Consider the following 13,454-nt stretch of genomic DNA (forward strand, 5'->3'; position numbering starts at 1 on the left):
TCTCCTGACATCGGTCCAAAATGTTCTGATCCTCTGTGACTCTGTGCTGCCATTAGAACAGGAGCGTCCTAGAGACGGGTCCTTGATCCCGTTCTTCCATCACAGCGGTTTTCCTCCACTCATCTGGACCTCTGAGCAGATCACAGGAGCTTCCTGGATTCTCAGACACCCATAAGCGTTTTTGGTTTCAGCTCCTCGGAGATCTCGTCCAGCTGCTCTTTCAGCTGAAACGCTCTCCTCTTCCTGTGAGGCTGTGTATGTAAAGCATTCAGGGCTCCACCAGTAACTGTAAGCAGCGCTAAATGCTAATGGCAGCAGGTTAATCTACGGAGATCTGCAGGGTTTTTAGCTCCTCTGTGCTTCTGATCAGTCTGATGTCTTTATGGCAGAAAGGAATTATTAACAACGTTCCCTAAACTAATCTTTCTATCCCACGTTAGTGATGGTAGTGTAGTGGAAAAAAAGTATTCAACTAGTTACTCCAGTTAAACAAACGGAGATCTATGGATTTCACTCAGTCTGCACTTTATTTTATCTGAGCAGCGTTCGTTCCCCCTTACTTACGATAATGGAAAGTAGTTAGAGTCTAAACAAATTACAGACACTTTGATTAAACAGTAACATGTAATGAATAAACCTTGAGAAAGAATCTGGTTTGTTGTGGAAGAAGCTATGTCTGGTCTAAAACCATCCCTCACTCAGGGGAATTGTGTGGCCTTGCAGGTAAAACAGGCTAAGTGAAAACATTTATAGTGAGTAAATAGCATAATTTAATATATGAAATAAGAGAAACTAAAGTTTCCGACCACAGCAGTTAAGAGTAAAGCTGAAACCATGGATGTCCTTCTCTGCAGGTGGAGGACTACGCCAGCAGGAAGGAGATGAGCACGGAGGAGGTGGAGCGATGGTTGGCTCCCATCCTGGGCTACGAGCCGTAGCTCCTGGTGTCAGCAGCGCGCGGTCCTGGTCCGGCTTCAGGCCGTGCTGTTTGACTTTAAATGGGGACCATTCGGAGTGGATCCCGGATGGATCCGGCTCAGGAATCTTTCTCGGCTCACAGAGCTTCAGCGCTGGACAATCGTTTTAGGCTGGTCTACATCCACTTCCTTTTCTAATCTTTTATAATGAACTATTTCCTGTGGATAATCGGAGCAGTGGTCAGCGCCTGGAGTTCCTGGAACATCATGGAGGAGACTCGGGAACGTCGGTGCAGAATACGCCGCCTGGTGCTACGGGTGCTGCTTCAGCCTCTGGAGTATTTTATGATTTTATTTAACTGACGTGAAACGATTCCTCCCTCAGTGGCCTTTAGTCCGAATTAGAGTGAAACATTAATGAAGCCGTTTGTTTTTCATTTCTGATAGATGCTCAGTATTCTTCTGTTTCCTTTTTAATAATTAAATCTGTAGTTATTTCATATTTTATTGGATTAATATTTAATAGTAATTAAGCTTATTGAGGTAAATAAGGATAAGTTAAAGAATTGCTCTGGAAATGAGGATAAATGGTGCTAGATTAGGTTTTAAAATAACTGTTTGAGTCATTTGTTTTTAGAAATATTAACGCTTTTAAAGTCAGTTTAATAGCTGCTGCTCTTTTTCTCCTAAACATCTGGGAACATCTGGGAGTAATTCCTCATCCGACACTGTTGCTGCAGCAGTGTTAAACTTTGAGAGTTTTTCTAACAATATTTCTAACTGTTGATTAATGGTTTTTACTTGTTTTACTTTTTCATCTGACAATTAACAAGAATAAATATTTTCTAGATGATCAAATGTTTTGTTTACTGAAGTCTCTGCTAGGAGAGTAAATAATCATTAATTTATCGTCTTTCACTGGAATAAAAGGCTTCATAAAACAATCTAGATCTAAGAAAAATAAAGATAAAATAGCATAAATGCATCATGAAAAAATAAAACATGTTTCTGTCTGATCTGATTTTCCCTGCAGGAAATTTCAACACATTAACACAGTTTATAAAGGAGGACGATTTAAAACATCAATAGAGGAAAACATGAAGAAATGAAACATCTGGGAACTGATTATGCGGCCAAATTTATGAAAAATTATTTTATGTATTTGGAAAATGATTTTTTAAATAAGAATATCTGGATTTTCAATGTCCTGCATCAACTGGTCAGATTTAGTAGGAGAAACTAAGGAGGAATTTAGATTTAAAAGTTTAAAAAATGGTACAAAGGTAGAAAAATTAACCCAATATTTTAATTTTAATACGATTCTTGATCATGGATAAATCAATAAATTAGCCTCAGTTTAAATGAGTAGGATCAGCAGGTAGGATCAACCTGAACTTCAGAAACCTTTAGAAGCAGACAGACAGTAGTTTTGTTTCTTTGATCTGTTCTTCATAAATTTCATTTTTCCTGATCAGCTCTTTGTTTTTAATGTTTTCATGGATAACTTGGGAAGCTTTGGGCTTATTACACCTTATTAGATAAGTGAGTTAAATACTTCAATTCATCTAATTTAAATTTACTTAAACTAATGGTGATTAACTCTGAAATATTCAGAACCAACTACCAGTTTTAGTCCGTGAGGCAGACACCCTGTCTACTTTTAAGGCTAGGCTTAAAACTTTCCTTTTCGATAAAGCTTATAGTTAGAGTGGCTCAGGTTATCCTGAGCTATCTCTATAGTTATGCTGCTATAGGCTTAGACTGCTGGAGGACATAGGGACCCCTATTTCATCGTTCTGCTTCATTCTATCTCTATTCTCCCACTCTGCAGAATCTGTTAGTTCAATCTCTAACGTTCTGCTCTCTCTGCTTTTTCTCATAGTAGGTTCATCTGGTCTGTTCCTGTTTGGCTGTGACTCCATCCTGGAGAGAAATATCAGCTGTGCTGCTGCCATCAAGACCTTTGTTTCTAGATGTTGGAGCTTGGCCTGTTTTCCAGTGTAGTCCTGTTTCTCTGACTGTGACTAACTGGATGTGCTCTCTTCATCCTCTGACATGGGAGCTGGCTCGGAGCTTGTCTGCCTGGCTGTGTGTTTCCTAGATGGGGCCGCCCGTGGAGCTGGTTGACAGTTGCCTTTTGTATCTATGCTTCTTTTTCTATGCCTGCTTCTGTCTCCTTGAACCCCAGTCGGCCTCAGCAGATGGCCGCTCACACTGAGCCTGGTTCTGCTGGAGGTTTCTTCCTGTTAAAAGGGAGGTTTTCCTCTCCACTGTCGCTACAAGCATGCTTAGTGTGAGGGATTGCTGAAGAGTCAATGAGTCGATGCAATCAGCTGGTTTTCCTTAGATAAACACTTTGAATCAATCTGACTGGATGATCTGGTGAACTGGAAAGTGCCTTGAGATGATATGATGTGAATTGGTGCTATAGAAATAAACTGAATAGAAGTGAACTGCTGGGATTCAGTGTCGGTTTTTTCACAGTGAATCTTTCTGAACCAGAGAGGATGTTGATCTAATTTGTTAATTTCTGCCCTAAAGCAGCGGCTTATTTCTCTGCTCTCCCCGCGTCCACCAGCAGAGGGCGCACATGCTCACCTGAGCTGCTCCTCCGCCAGGCGCGCGCGCCGCCATCCAGTGAGCTCCTCCTCCCACCGCCTCAGCCGCAGCACCCCCCCCCACCCCCCCTCCAGGCTGGATCACTCTGCGGTGCGACGCGGGAGGCAGCTCCGCTCACCATGGCTGACCTGGCAGAGGGAGAGGATGAGATCCAGTTCCTGCGAACAGTAAGTCTCCTCCCGGTGCCTCTGCGGGCTCAATGCGTCTGTGAGCGATGCGGGATGGATGGCGGGGAGTTTACCGCATTGGGATGACAGCTCCGCTTCATCCGAGTCATTGGTCAGGGAGGATGGATGGAGGTGATGATGGAGGTGCGGCAGGCAGGAGTTTTCAGGAAGGTCCACTCTGCGTGGAGTCAGTGGTGCTGGGCGGGATGTTGCGGGGCGCAGTGCGGTGCAGCCTGCTGAGTTGGGCTCTTTTTCTGCAGTCAGGCTGAAGCAGCTGCGGGTCAGAAGCTGTTGCTTCATCACCTCCTGCTGGCCACGGCAGACACGCAGCATGTTCTCAGAGTTCTTATGTAAACCCGCAGGCAGGCTGGAGCCCCGCATCTTTTGCGTTTGTGTGCGGGATGGATGCGTGGCTCCTCTGAGGGACAGCAGCAGCATCCTGATGATGAAACACTGAGCTGACTGCAGAGGATGCTGGAAAATCCACACAACAAGATTACAGGATTTTTTTTCTTTTTGGGATTAATGCGTTTGTTGATTTTAAAGCTGCACCGCATTTCCGCTGAGCATTCATTCCCGGTGTGGGAAGAAAACCAGCAGAGCTGCAGGAGAAGCAGCTCCAGACAGTTTTCCTTCCTGCTGCTGGTCACCAAACATCATCAGAGCTTCAACTACAGGAAATCCAACTGATCTCAGAGTTACAGAGAATCTAAACCCTTATTCCTCCCAAACTCCCGCAGAGCCATCCAGGTGTTGCATAATCGCAGCTCTTTATGAAACACAGGATTTCTGCAGAAATCTGAGAAGGAATGGTTTCCAATCAGCAGAGGCGTAGACAGAACGTTTTCATAAGGGCATCCAGGCAAAAATAGGGGGGGCCGGATAGGCACCAGAACCTCCGGGTCAATTAACGAGCACAATATCCATATTTTCTAAATAAAGACCAACTATACTTTCCTACAGCCTTTGCTAACAAATAAGCGCATATATTTAAACATTCGTCTAGATAAAAGGTAAAGTGGATAAAATTCTTTCAGGTTTCAGTTCTGGGGCAAATATTTTTTCCATTGTCATTACTTACCTACTTTTATCATCAATCATTCTGCATAAATTGAAATTCACAAGTACTAACATCTATATAAATTGATTATTTAATAAGTTTTTATTCAAGTAGTTATTTATCTATGATTTCACTGAAGACTCCTAGATGACTTGATGAGAGACGTCATTCTCTCTTTACCGCATAAAACAAAACATCTAGTTCTGAAAAGAGCTTTACGTCTGTATTTATCAACTTTAATGTTTGTATATTGATGTGCGAAATTAACCACAGGGTTTTTGTTGTCAAGTAATAAAAAATGTGAAGTAAAAAAAAAGTTAATGTTTAAATATTCCACTTGAGAGTATCACTGCTGCCACCGTCTGCATTAGAAGGAAGAAAATGGTAGGAGTGGCCACAGCGGTGGCTAATGATTGGCCCCCCATCTAGCTCCGCCCCTGCCCATCAGGATCTGAGCTGGAAGTTACTGGGAACCACAGGATCCCAGAAATGAAGCGGTTGCCGTAGAAACACACAGATGCTGAAGAGGAGTTAATGGTGTTCCAGGTCCGGGTGCCTGGTCAGGTGTTCTGTCAGACTAGCAAACCCAGAGTCAATACCCGTTTATCCCTTTAATTTTGTATGGAAAAAAAGAAAAATATTTCTTTACGTTTTGGTGTTCTTAGTAACATATGGCAATCTGGCCTTAAACTGTTTGATTTTTTGTGCATGACTAAAGGGATAAACGCCCGTTGAGGTAGTTTAAAGTCTATTTTTAGTACAAAACTAAAGGGATAAACGCCCGTTGAGGTAGTTTAAAGTCTATTTTTAGTACAAAACTAAAGGGATAAACGCCCGTTGAGGTAGTTTAAAGTCTATTTTTAGTACAAAACTAAAGGGATAAACGCCGCCTGAATCAAGGGGCTTGGGGTCACGGGGCCCATGGCTGGTCCCAGCTCGGTGTGGCAGTGTAGCTCGTGGCAGAGGCCACAGGCTTGTCCTCCTGGGGGCTTTGGCGTTGTGGTGGCTGGGGGGGTCTCCTGGGTCCTCGGGAAGGGGGCACCTTCCCTCTTACCTCACTGTGTGTGTGTGTGGGGGGGGTATTCTTGTTCTGGGGGTCCCTTAGGGCACCCGAGGCTTTGGGTCCCCCGGCACATGCCTCAGTGCTCCTGGGGGGGGCATTTTCTCCATGGAACAACCTGAGCGCACCAACAGGTGCTTGGATCCGGTTACTCACATACTCACCTTTATGCATTCCGTATTGATTAATTCTGTATGTTGCTGTATCTGTATTTCTATATCTGGCATCTGTTCTTTTTCGCATCTCTCTTTGCAGCTGATGAAGCAGACTGATGTTTATATCTCTCTCCTGTCTCCTCTTTCTTTCATAACATGAATTATTCGCTACAAAAATCATAATAAAACTACAGGTGCTGGTCATAAAATTAGAATATCATGAAAAAGTAGATTGATTTCAGTAATTCCATTTAAAAAGTGAAACTTGTATATTATATGCATACATTACATACAAACTCATATATTTCAGATGTTTATTTTGTTTAATTTTGATGATTACAAATGACAACAAATGAAAATCTCAAATTCATCATATCAGAAAATTAGAATATTACTGAAGACCAATAAAAACAAAGGATTTATAGAAATGTTGGCCAACTGAAAAGTATGAACATGAAAAGTATGAGCATGTACAGCACTCAGTATTTAGTTGGGCCTCCTTTGGCCTGTATTACTGCAGCAATGCGGCGTGGCATGGAGTCGATCAGTCTGTGGCACTGCTCAGGTGTTATGATAGCCCAGGTTGCTCTAATAGTGGCTTTTAGCTCTTCTGAATTGTTGGGTCTGGTGTATTGCATCTTCTTCTTCACAATACCCCATAGATTTTCTATGGGGTTAAGGTCAGGAGAGTTTGCTGGCCAATTAAGAACAGGGATACCATGGTCCTTCAACCAGGTACTGGTAGCTTTGGCACTGTGTGCAGGTGCCAAGTCCTGTTGGAAAATGAAATCTGCATCTCCAAAAAGTTGGTCAGCTGCAGGAAGCATGAAGTGCTCTAAAACTTCCTGGTATGTGGCTGCGTTGACCCTGGACCTCAGAAAACACAATGGACCAACACCAGCAGATGACATGGCACCCCAAACCATCACTGACTGTGGAAACTTTACACTGGACTTCAAGCAACGTGGATGAAGTGCCTCTCTTCTTTTCCTCCAGACTCTGGGACCTTGATTTCCAAAGGAAATGCAAAATTTACTTTCATCAGAGAACATGACTTTGGACCACTCACCAGCAGTCCAGTCCTGTTTCTCTTTAGCCCAGGCAAGACGCTTCTGACGCTGTCTGTGGTTCAAGAGTGGCTTGACACAAGGAATGCGACCGCAGAAACCCATGTCTTTCATACGTCTGTGTGTGGTGGTTCTTGAAGCACTCACTCCAGCTGCAGTCCACTCTTTGTGAATCTCCCCCACATTTTTGAAGGGGTTTTGTTTCACAATCCTCTCCAGGGTGCGGTTATCTCTCTTCCTTGTACACTTTTTTCGACCACATCTTTTCCTTCCCTTCGCCTCTCTATTAATGTGCTTGGACACTGAGCTCTGTGAACAGCCAGCCTCTTTAGCGATGGCCTTTTGTGTCTTGCCCTCCTTGTGCAAGGTGTCGATGGTCGTCTTTTGGACAACTGTCAAGTCAGCAGTCTTCCCCATGATTGTGTAGCCTATAGAACTAGACTGAAAGACCATTTAAAGGCTTTTGCAGGTGGTTTGAGTTAATTAGCTGATTAGAGTGTGGCACCAGGGGCCATCAATTTTGAACCTTTTCACAATATTCTAATTTTCTGATATGATGAATTTGAGATTTTCATTTGTTGTCATTTGTAATCATCAAAATTAAACAAAATAAACATCTGAAATATATGAGTTTGTATGTAATGTATGAATATAATATACAAGTTTCACTTTTTAAATGGAATTACTGAAATCAATCTACTTTTTCATGATATTCTAATTTTATGACCAGCACCTGTATTTCCATATAAAAAGCAAGCAGAGCACTATGGAGAAAGCGATAATGCTCTACTTGTTCTTTCTTTTTTTTCAGCGTTTTACTGTCATTCCACTTTTACACAACTACAGAGCAACAAAATGAACTCTGCATTTAACCCCCTTGGGGAGCAGTGGGCTGCTGTTGTGCGGCTCCCAGGGAGCAGTTTTTACTTGTGAGAGCAAAATCTTTTGGGAACTTTCTGGCATTAAGACAATAATTCTTATTGCCAGATAGGACACTATAAAAAAAAAAATGTGATCTGGAAAACTCTATTTAAAAATAGAATTATTCATTAAACTTAAACTGACGAAAACTGAAAATCGAGTAAATTTAAAAAACATGACAAAAATAAAGTGTGAAAAATGATAAACTGAGAATAAACTATGAAAAGAAAAATCTAAGATAACAGCAAAGATTTATTGAAAGCTTTTTTAATTAAAAAGGTTTTCTTCTGGAATGCTTTTTTCAAATTTCCATTTACAAAACATGTTTTTTTTTTTTTTTTTTTGATTGCAAAAATAATGGAACAAAGTTCACTCCACAGTTTTTAAGTGAATTAGTGGAGGGAGGATGTTGGTTTGGGCCCTTAGATCCTTTCCTCTATTATTTTAATCTAAATCATTAATAGATGTTTGGATGGCCTGCTGTCTGAGTGCTTCCAAACACAAACCTCCTTCCATCATTTCTCTATTTTTTATTACAGCAGAAACATATTTTCTCCTTTTAATACCGTTTTTTAGTGAGTTTGTTTTCATCCGTTAACTGCGGCTGCAGATCTTCAGAAGCAATCCCTGATTCAGGACATGAACTGATGACGGAGCTTCGGCGTTAAAGGTGGAAATTCTTGGTTACTATGCAGACTGGTTCTCAGCAGGCCATCAGTTGCCTCCTCAGCATGTGGTCGCCTCTGTGCCATGGATGCAGCGAGCGCAGACCTTCTGGCAGAGCCTGTTAGCTGATCTGATCACTGAGGATCCAGGAGGTGGTTGGAATATTTTACATCAGCAAACTTTACCTTTTCACTTTGGATTTTATGTAAGATGAAATAAGATGGAAGTTGAAGTGGCTGAGGTGAGGGAGTAAAGAGCCCTGGACAGATCTATGGAAATCCTGGAGGTGACAAAAAAAGAGAGAGTTCTTTATAAAATGAAACTGATGGTTTTCCAGCAGAGATCCTCCACAGGAAGCTGAGGAGACACCCTGGAAAGCAGCGCCGTGCTGCACAGACAGTCTGGGGGTGCTCAAGTAAAAATAAAACCACTGCTTGCTGTCCTGGCAGTATTTATTACAGTAAACATCATGCATGTAGCCTGTTTTAAATAAATAACCATAATCTGTCTGATAAATGTTTAATAATGCTGAACAATCTACAGGATATGATTGGCAACAGCAGATCACAGTATAATGAAACATCAGCTTCTATAAAATAATCAATCAAACCATTAAAGTTTGGCTGGGGGGGTATTGTCTTGAAAAAGTATAAAGGTTAGCGGTTTAGGTGAAAGTTTTTAAATCCATAAATGGGCAACACACTAAAGATATAGGGTTCTTTTAAAAGAAGGACAGGTGCTCTAGCGCCACCTGGTGTCAATCTGTGCTCATTCCAGACGGCGGTTTAAACTGAAATGGCCTCTCTGAACACCATAATCCTCAGCAATAAAACTCTGATGAACGTTTTTGGGACAGATACTTAGAGGCTGAGGCGCTCTAGGCCAGCAGAGCGACATTGTCCCTCCTTGGTGTCCTGGACGTCCCCTGGTCCTCCTCCTGGTGGGACGTCCCTGGAACCCCTCAGAGGGAGGCGTCTATCAGATAAAGATGTCTGATCCTCCTCAGCTGTGGAGGCGAAGCAGCTCTACTCTGAGCCTCTCCCTGATGACCCAGCTCCTCACCCTCTCTCTGAGGGAGAACCCAGCCTCCCTGCAGAGGAAGCTTGGATCCAGGATCTGGTTCTTTTGGTCCTGATCCAGATTTCATGACCACAGCTGACGGTTGGGAACGTAGACCGACTGGTAAATCAGAGCTTTGCCTTTTGACTAGTCCAACATCTGCATCATAGCAGCAGCAGCAGATACATTTACCTGTAACCGTATCCAGAGACAGACACATAGTTAAACAGTCTGCAAATAGGAAAAGGGGGTAACGATTTGTTTTCTCTATTCAATTGATTTAAATCAAGGCGTGTGAAATCAAGGCGTAGTGAGTATTTTTTCAGTTGTTGCATGCAGCTACTGCTCACACTGTACGTCTAAAAACCAGGTGGGACTCAGCTCCGCGGTGAGATGGCGCTGCTCTGACTCGTCTATCCAGAAGCCAAACCAGTAGAAGAGGAATCTGAAGCTCACTAGAGTGAAATGCGCTGCCTTGGAAATTTGTGCAAATTTGTGCTGAAAGCCCTAAAAAGAAAAGGAGATGAAGTATTTGGACAAAGACATGGCTGAGCAAAGGTGGCTACTACGGTCTGTCAGTTTTGTTGTGTGTAAATGGCACGCAAAACTGAACCATGCCAGACACAACCGAACCGTGCTAACATGGTACTAGTTCATCAGCAGGGCTCGGCACAGTTCAGTTCTGGCTCAATTCTCAAAGAGCACATGAGCAGACCGCGTCATCTCCTCACATTCAGCCTCCATAATCAGGAAATTGCACACATTCCTAAAGATCCTAGCTTCCCTACCGTGCCGCACCATTTCCAGTGATGATTCTGCTTAGCAGTGTGATGAACCTCAACGTCTGTCTGTTTTCTGCCTCTGGAAGCCTTCATTAGATTATCATTTGTCATATCCTCTTCTCAAAAGCCAACTCTGTCAAGTAAATTCACCAAAGGCTGCTTTCTCTCCGCAAACTTCCTGTTCCATGTTGGTTTGCTTATTCACATCTAGAGAGCAGTAGTACCGTAGTTCGCCACTAAGAGGCGAGGAACCATGCTAGCGTGGGGTGTAAACGATCGTAAGGAACCGAGTTTGGCACGGTTAACTGATCCAAGCTCGGTCTGAACGCAGCACGGATCAGTTCCAGAGGGGAGTTGAAATTGGGCCTGTTTTTTTTTTTTTTTTTAAGGAATTACTCGCCTCATGTGAGTCCAGTTAGTTTAAAGGCTGTGCGTCCCAAAGGTCGCGGGACTTTGTAAAATGTGTGTCTCAGTTAATGTAGTCATGCCCCCCCCCCTCTTTCCGCAGACACTTTGATGCACCTCTCCAAAATTGTAGGTGACAGCAGACAGTGCCGTAGACAGGAGGCCTCTGATTGGTCAGTTCTACCTCTGCTCTACACTGTGTATTTTCTGTTTTGTACTAGAGACTGACACGGGAGTGGATTTTCACTCCTGTCCCGTCCCACTCCCACAGAAAAAAATGGTGTCCCGTCCCGATCCCGGGCCAGAGTAGAAATCTAAATCCTGTCCCGTCCCACTCCTGGTGAAGTTACTCCCACTCCCATCCCGCTCCCATTCAGAATGACTCCCGCTCCTGCACCACTCCCATTCTTGTTTTTTTTTTTTTTGAGCGCGGGTGAAAAACTCAGAGCAGAAGCACTGTTGGTTTTTGGGTCGTGTAGTTTTTTTGATTTGCATTATAGTGTAGGCTTAAAGGAAAAAAACTACAAAATGGCGGCGCCGCACCAGTACTGGATTTTTTTTCTTTCTATTTTATTTTATTTTTTGGCATCAATCCTAGTTTTTTTTTAGTTATTATTGGTTTGCTCCTGCTCCTGTCCGCTCCCGTTAATGTTTAATCCTGTACCGTCCCAATCACGTGATCGTTACTAATACTGACTCCCATCCCACGGGAATTTTTTGATTTATGCTCAATATTGAAGCGTGGTCATTTTTTCTGGAAAAAATGTCACTCTCTATTTTGTACCTGATAGCAAAAACTCTGGCTGTAGTGCCGTCCTACACCTTGCATACCTCAGACACTATCCCAGGGATAACATAGCGCAGACCACGCTTCAATATTGAGCATAAATCAAAAAATATCTGCGACACACTGCTGCGGGAGATAACCAGGCCTTTAGAGCCTCAGTGTTGGTTCTGTGCTTTTTTAACTTAAAGGAGCAAAACAAAATTATTGGACAAATGAAGAGGGTGGTGAATGAAACTACACACTTTAACACCTTGGGGAAATCCAGAGTCTAAAGAATATCAAAAACTAGGGGACAGCTGGTTAGATTTAATGGTGGAATTGTAAAAATGTCAGACAGGAATGTTTTTGGTTTTGGGGGATAAGTGACAGAAAAGCAAAAGGCCTCCATAGGATGCATCTTTGCTAGTGTAGCATTTGCGTAATAAAACCTGCACAGGATTAGCCTGTGATGCACGAGGATGGAGGATAAAAGCTGTAGTGATGGTGAGGAATCCCTGTTCAGTCAGCTGATATCCAGGTTGTTCTCCAAAGCAGTTTGTGGTAATAAAGCAGATGATTTTTCCCATATAGCCACTTAGACGGCCACTAAAGGTTTCTGTTAAATATTTACACTTCTGGGTCTTTTTATTTTGAAACCAATGAGCATTTCATGGGTTTTGTGGCTGCTCAACTTTATGACCATCAATATTTCTCATTCAGACCGGTCGTGTTGTGGCTGTTCCCATTTGGTCACTGAGTGCTAATGAACTGGGAAATTAATTACATCTAAGAGCTTCTAAAATCATCGATTGTATTGGGATACAGAGGTTTGCAGAAGTATTGATACCAATGATCTTTTTCACATTTTGTCACAATAAAACCACAAACATGGAAATATTTATGAGAATCTTATGTAAAAGAAAAACAGAGTTATTTACGGTTATGAAGTGGAAAGAAAATTAAACATATTTTAAAGCATTTCTTACAAAAAACAAGTGCAAAGTGCATTGTGCAAAAGTATTCAGCCCCTTTTCGCTGAGCGTACCTAATTGTCTTTAGAAGCTTCCTAATGATGCTAATAGCTACAACAAACATGTGGAAGAAGGTTCTTTGTTCAGAGTGGCAGACAACCAACACTGCATCATTCAGAGCATACTGTCTCCACTGTCAAACATGGTGGTGGCAGCATCATGCTCTGGGAGTGCTTCTCTTCAGCATGGTTAGAGAAGATGGTCAGGAAAAAAAAAACAGTTGTAGTCTGCAGAAGAGCTTCCAGCTGAAGGTAAAGTCAGGGCTACTATAGACTGGTTTCCAATATGTTTATGTTAGAATGGCCTAGTCAAAGTTCAGACCTGTGGCAGGATCTGCAAACTGCTTCTTATGAGCGCTCTTTGTCTAAAAGACCTGCTGGTTGCACACAGTATTTGCTCAGGGGGTTGTATACTTACTATGAACTCATCAGTTTTTAGTTTTTGTTGAAAAAAAAGTAAAATTTTTGGGGGAAAAAAGTATAATATTTTTTCTAATTCACACTTATCTAATTCACAAATCCCACTCTGGGTTCCTACTTCTCATTAAATAGATTAAGTTATATCGGTTATAATGTGACTAAATGAGGAAAACCTCAAGGGGTGTGAATACTTTAGAAAGCCACCGTATCTCCCAATGCAGGTAAGTTAGATTTTAGAACTAAAAAGCTGTTTTGCAGCCCCAACATTAAGATATTTTAATGAACAAACTCACTAACTGTCTCAGTATCAGAACTTTAAATATTTCCGTTTTTTTCTCAGTGAAAATGTTTAAACTTTCC

The 13,454-nt window shown here is 42.2% G+C and overlaps 2 protein-coding genes across 2 annotated transcripts in view; both read left to right on the forward strand.

The window, feature by feature from the left end:
* mtr (5-methyltetrahydrofolate-homocysteine methyltransferase) overlaps positions 1–1,775 on the forward strand; it is a 59,391-nt gene extending 57,616 nt beyond the window's left edge. Inside the window, exon 33 of the mRNA XM_038303942.1 lies at positions 855–1,775. Coding sequence (XP_038159870.1) covers positions 855–938 — 84 coding nt within the window. The 3' untranslated portion in view covers positions 939–1,775. The remainder of the gene's footprint in view (positions 1–854) is intronic.
* A 1,825-nt stretch (positions 1,776–3,600) lies between these two features.
* The window catches only part of ryr2a (ryanodine receptor 2a (cardiac)), a 263,016-nt gene continuing 253,162 nt past the window's right edge, over positions 3,601–13,454 (forward strand). The window contains exon 1 of the mRNA XM_038303941.1: positions 3,601–3,703. Within this exon, the coding sequence (XP_038159869.1) occupies positions 3,656–3,703 (48 nt within the window). The 5' untranslated portion in view covers positions 3,601–3,655. The remainder of the gene's footprint in view (positions 3,704–13,454) is intronic.

This window comes from Cyprinodon tularosa, unplaced genomic scaffold, assembly GCF_016077235.1.
Source record: "Cyprinodon tularosa strain WSP-4 unplaced genomic scaffold, ASM1607723v1 ctg521, whole genome shotgun sequence".
In the NCBI taxonomy this organism is placed as follows: Eukaryota; Metazoa; Chordata; class Actinopteri; order Cyprinodontiformes; family Cyprinodontidae; genus Cyprinodon; species Cyprinodon tularosa.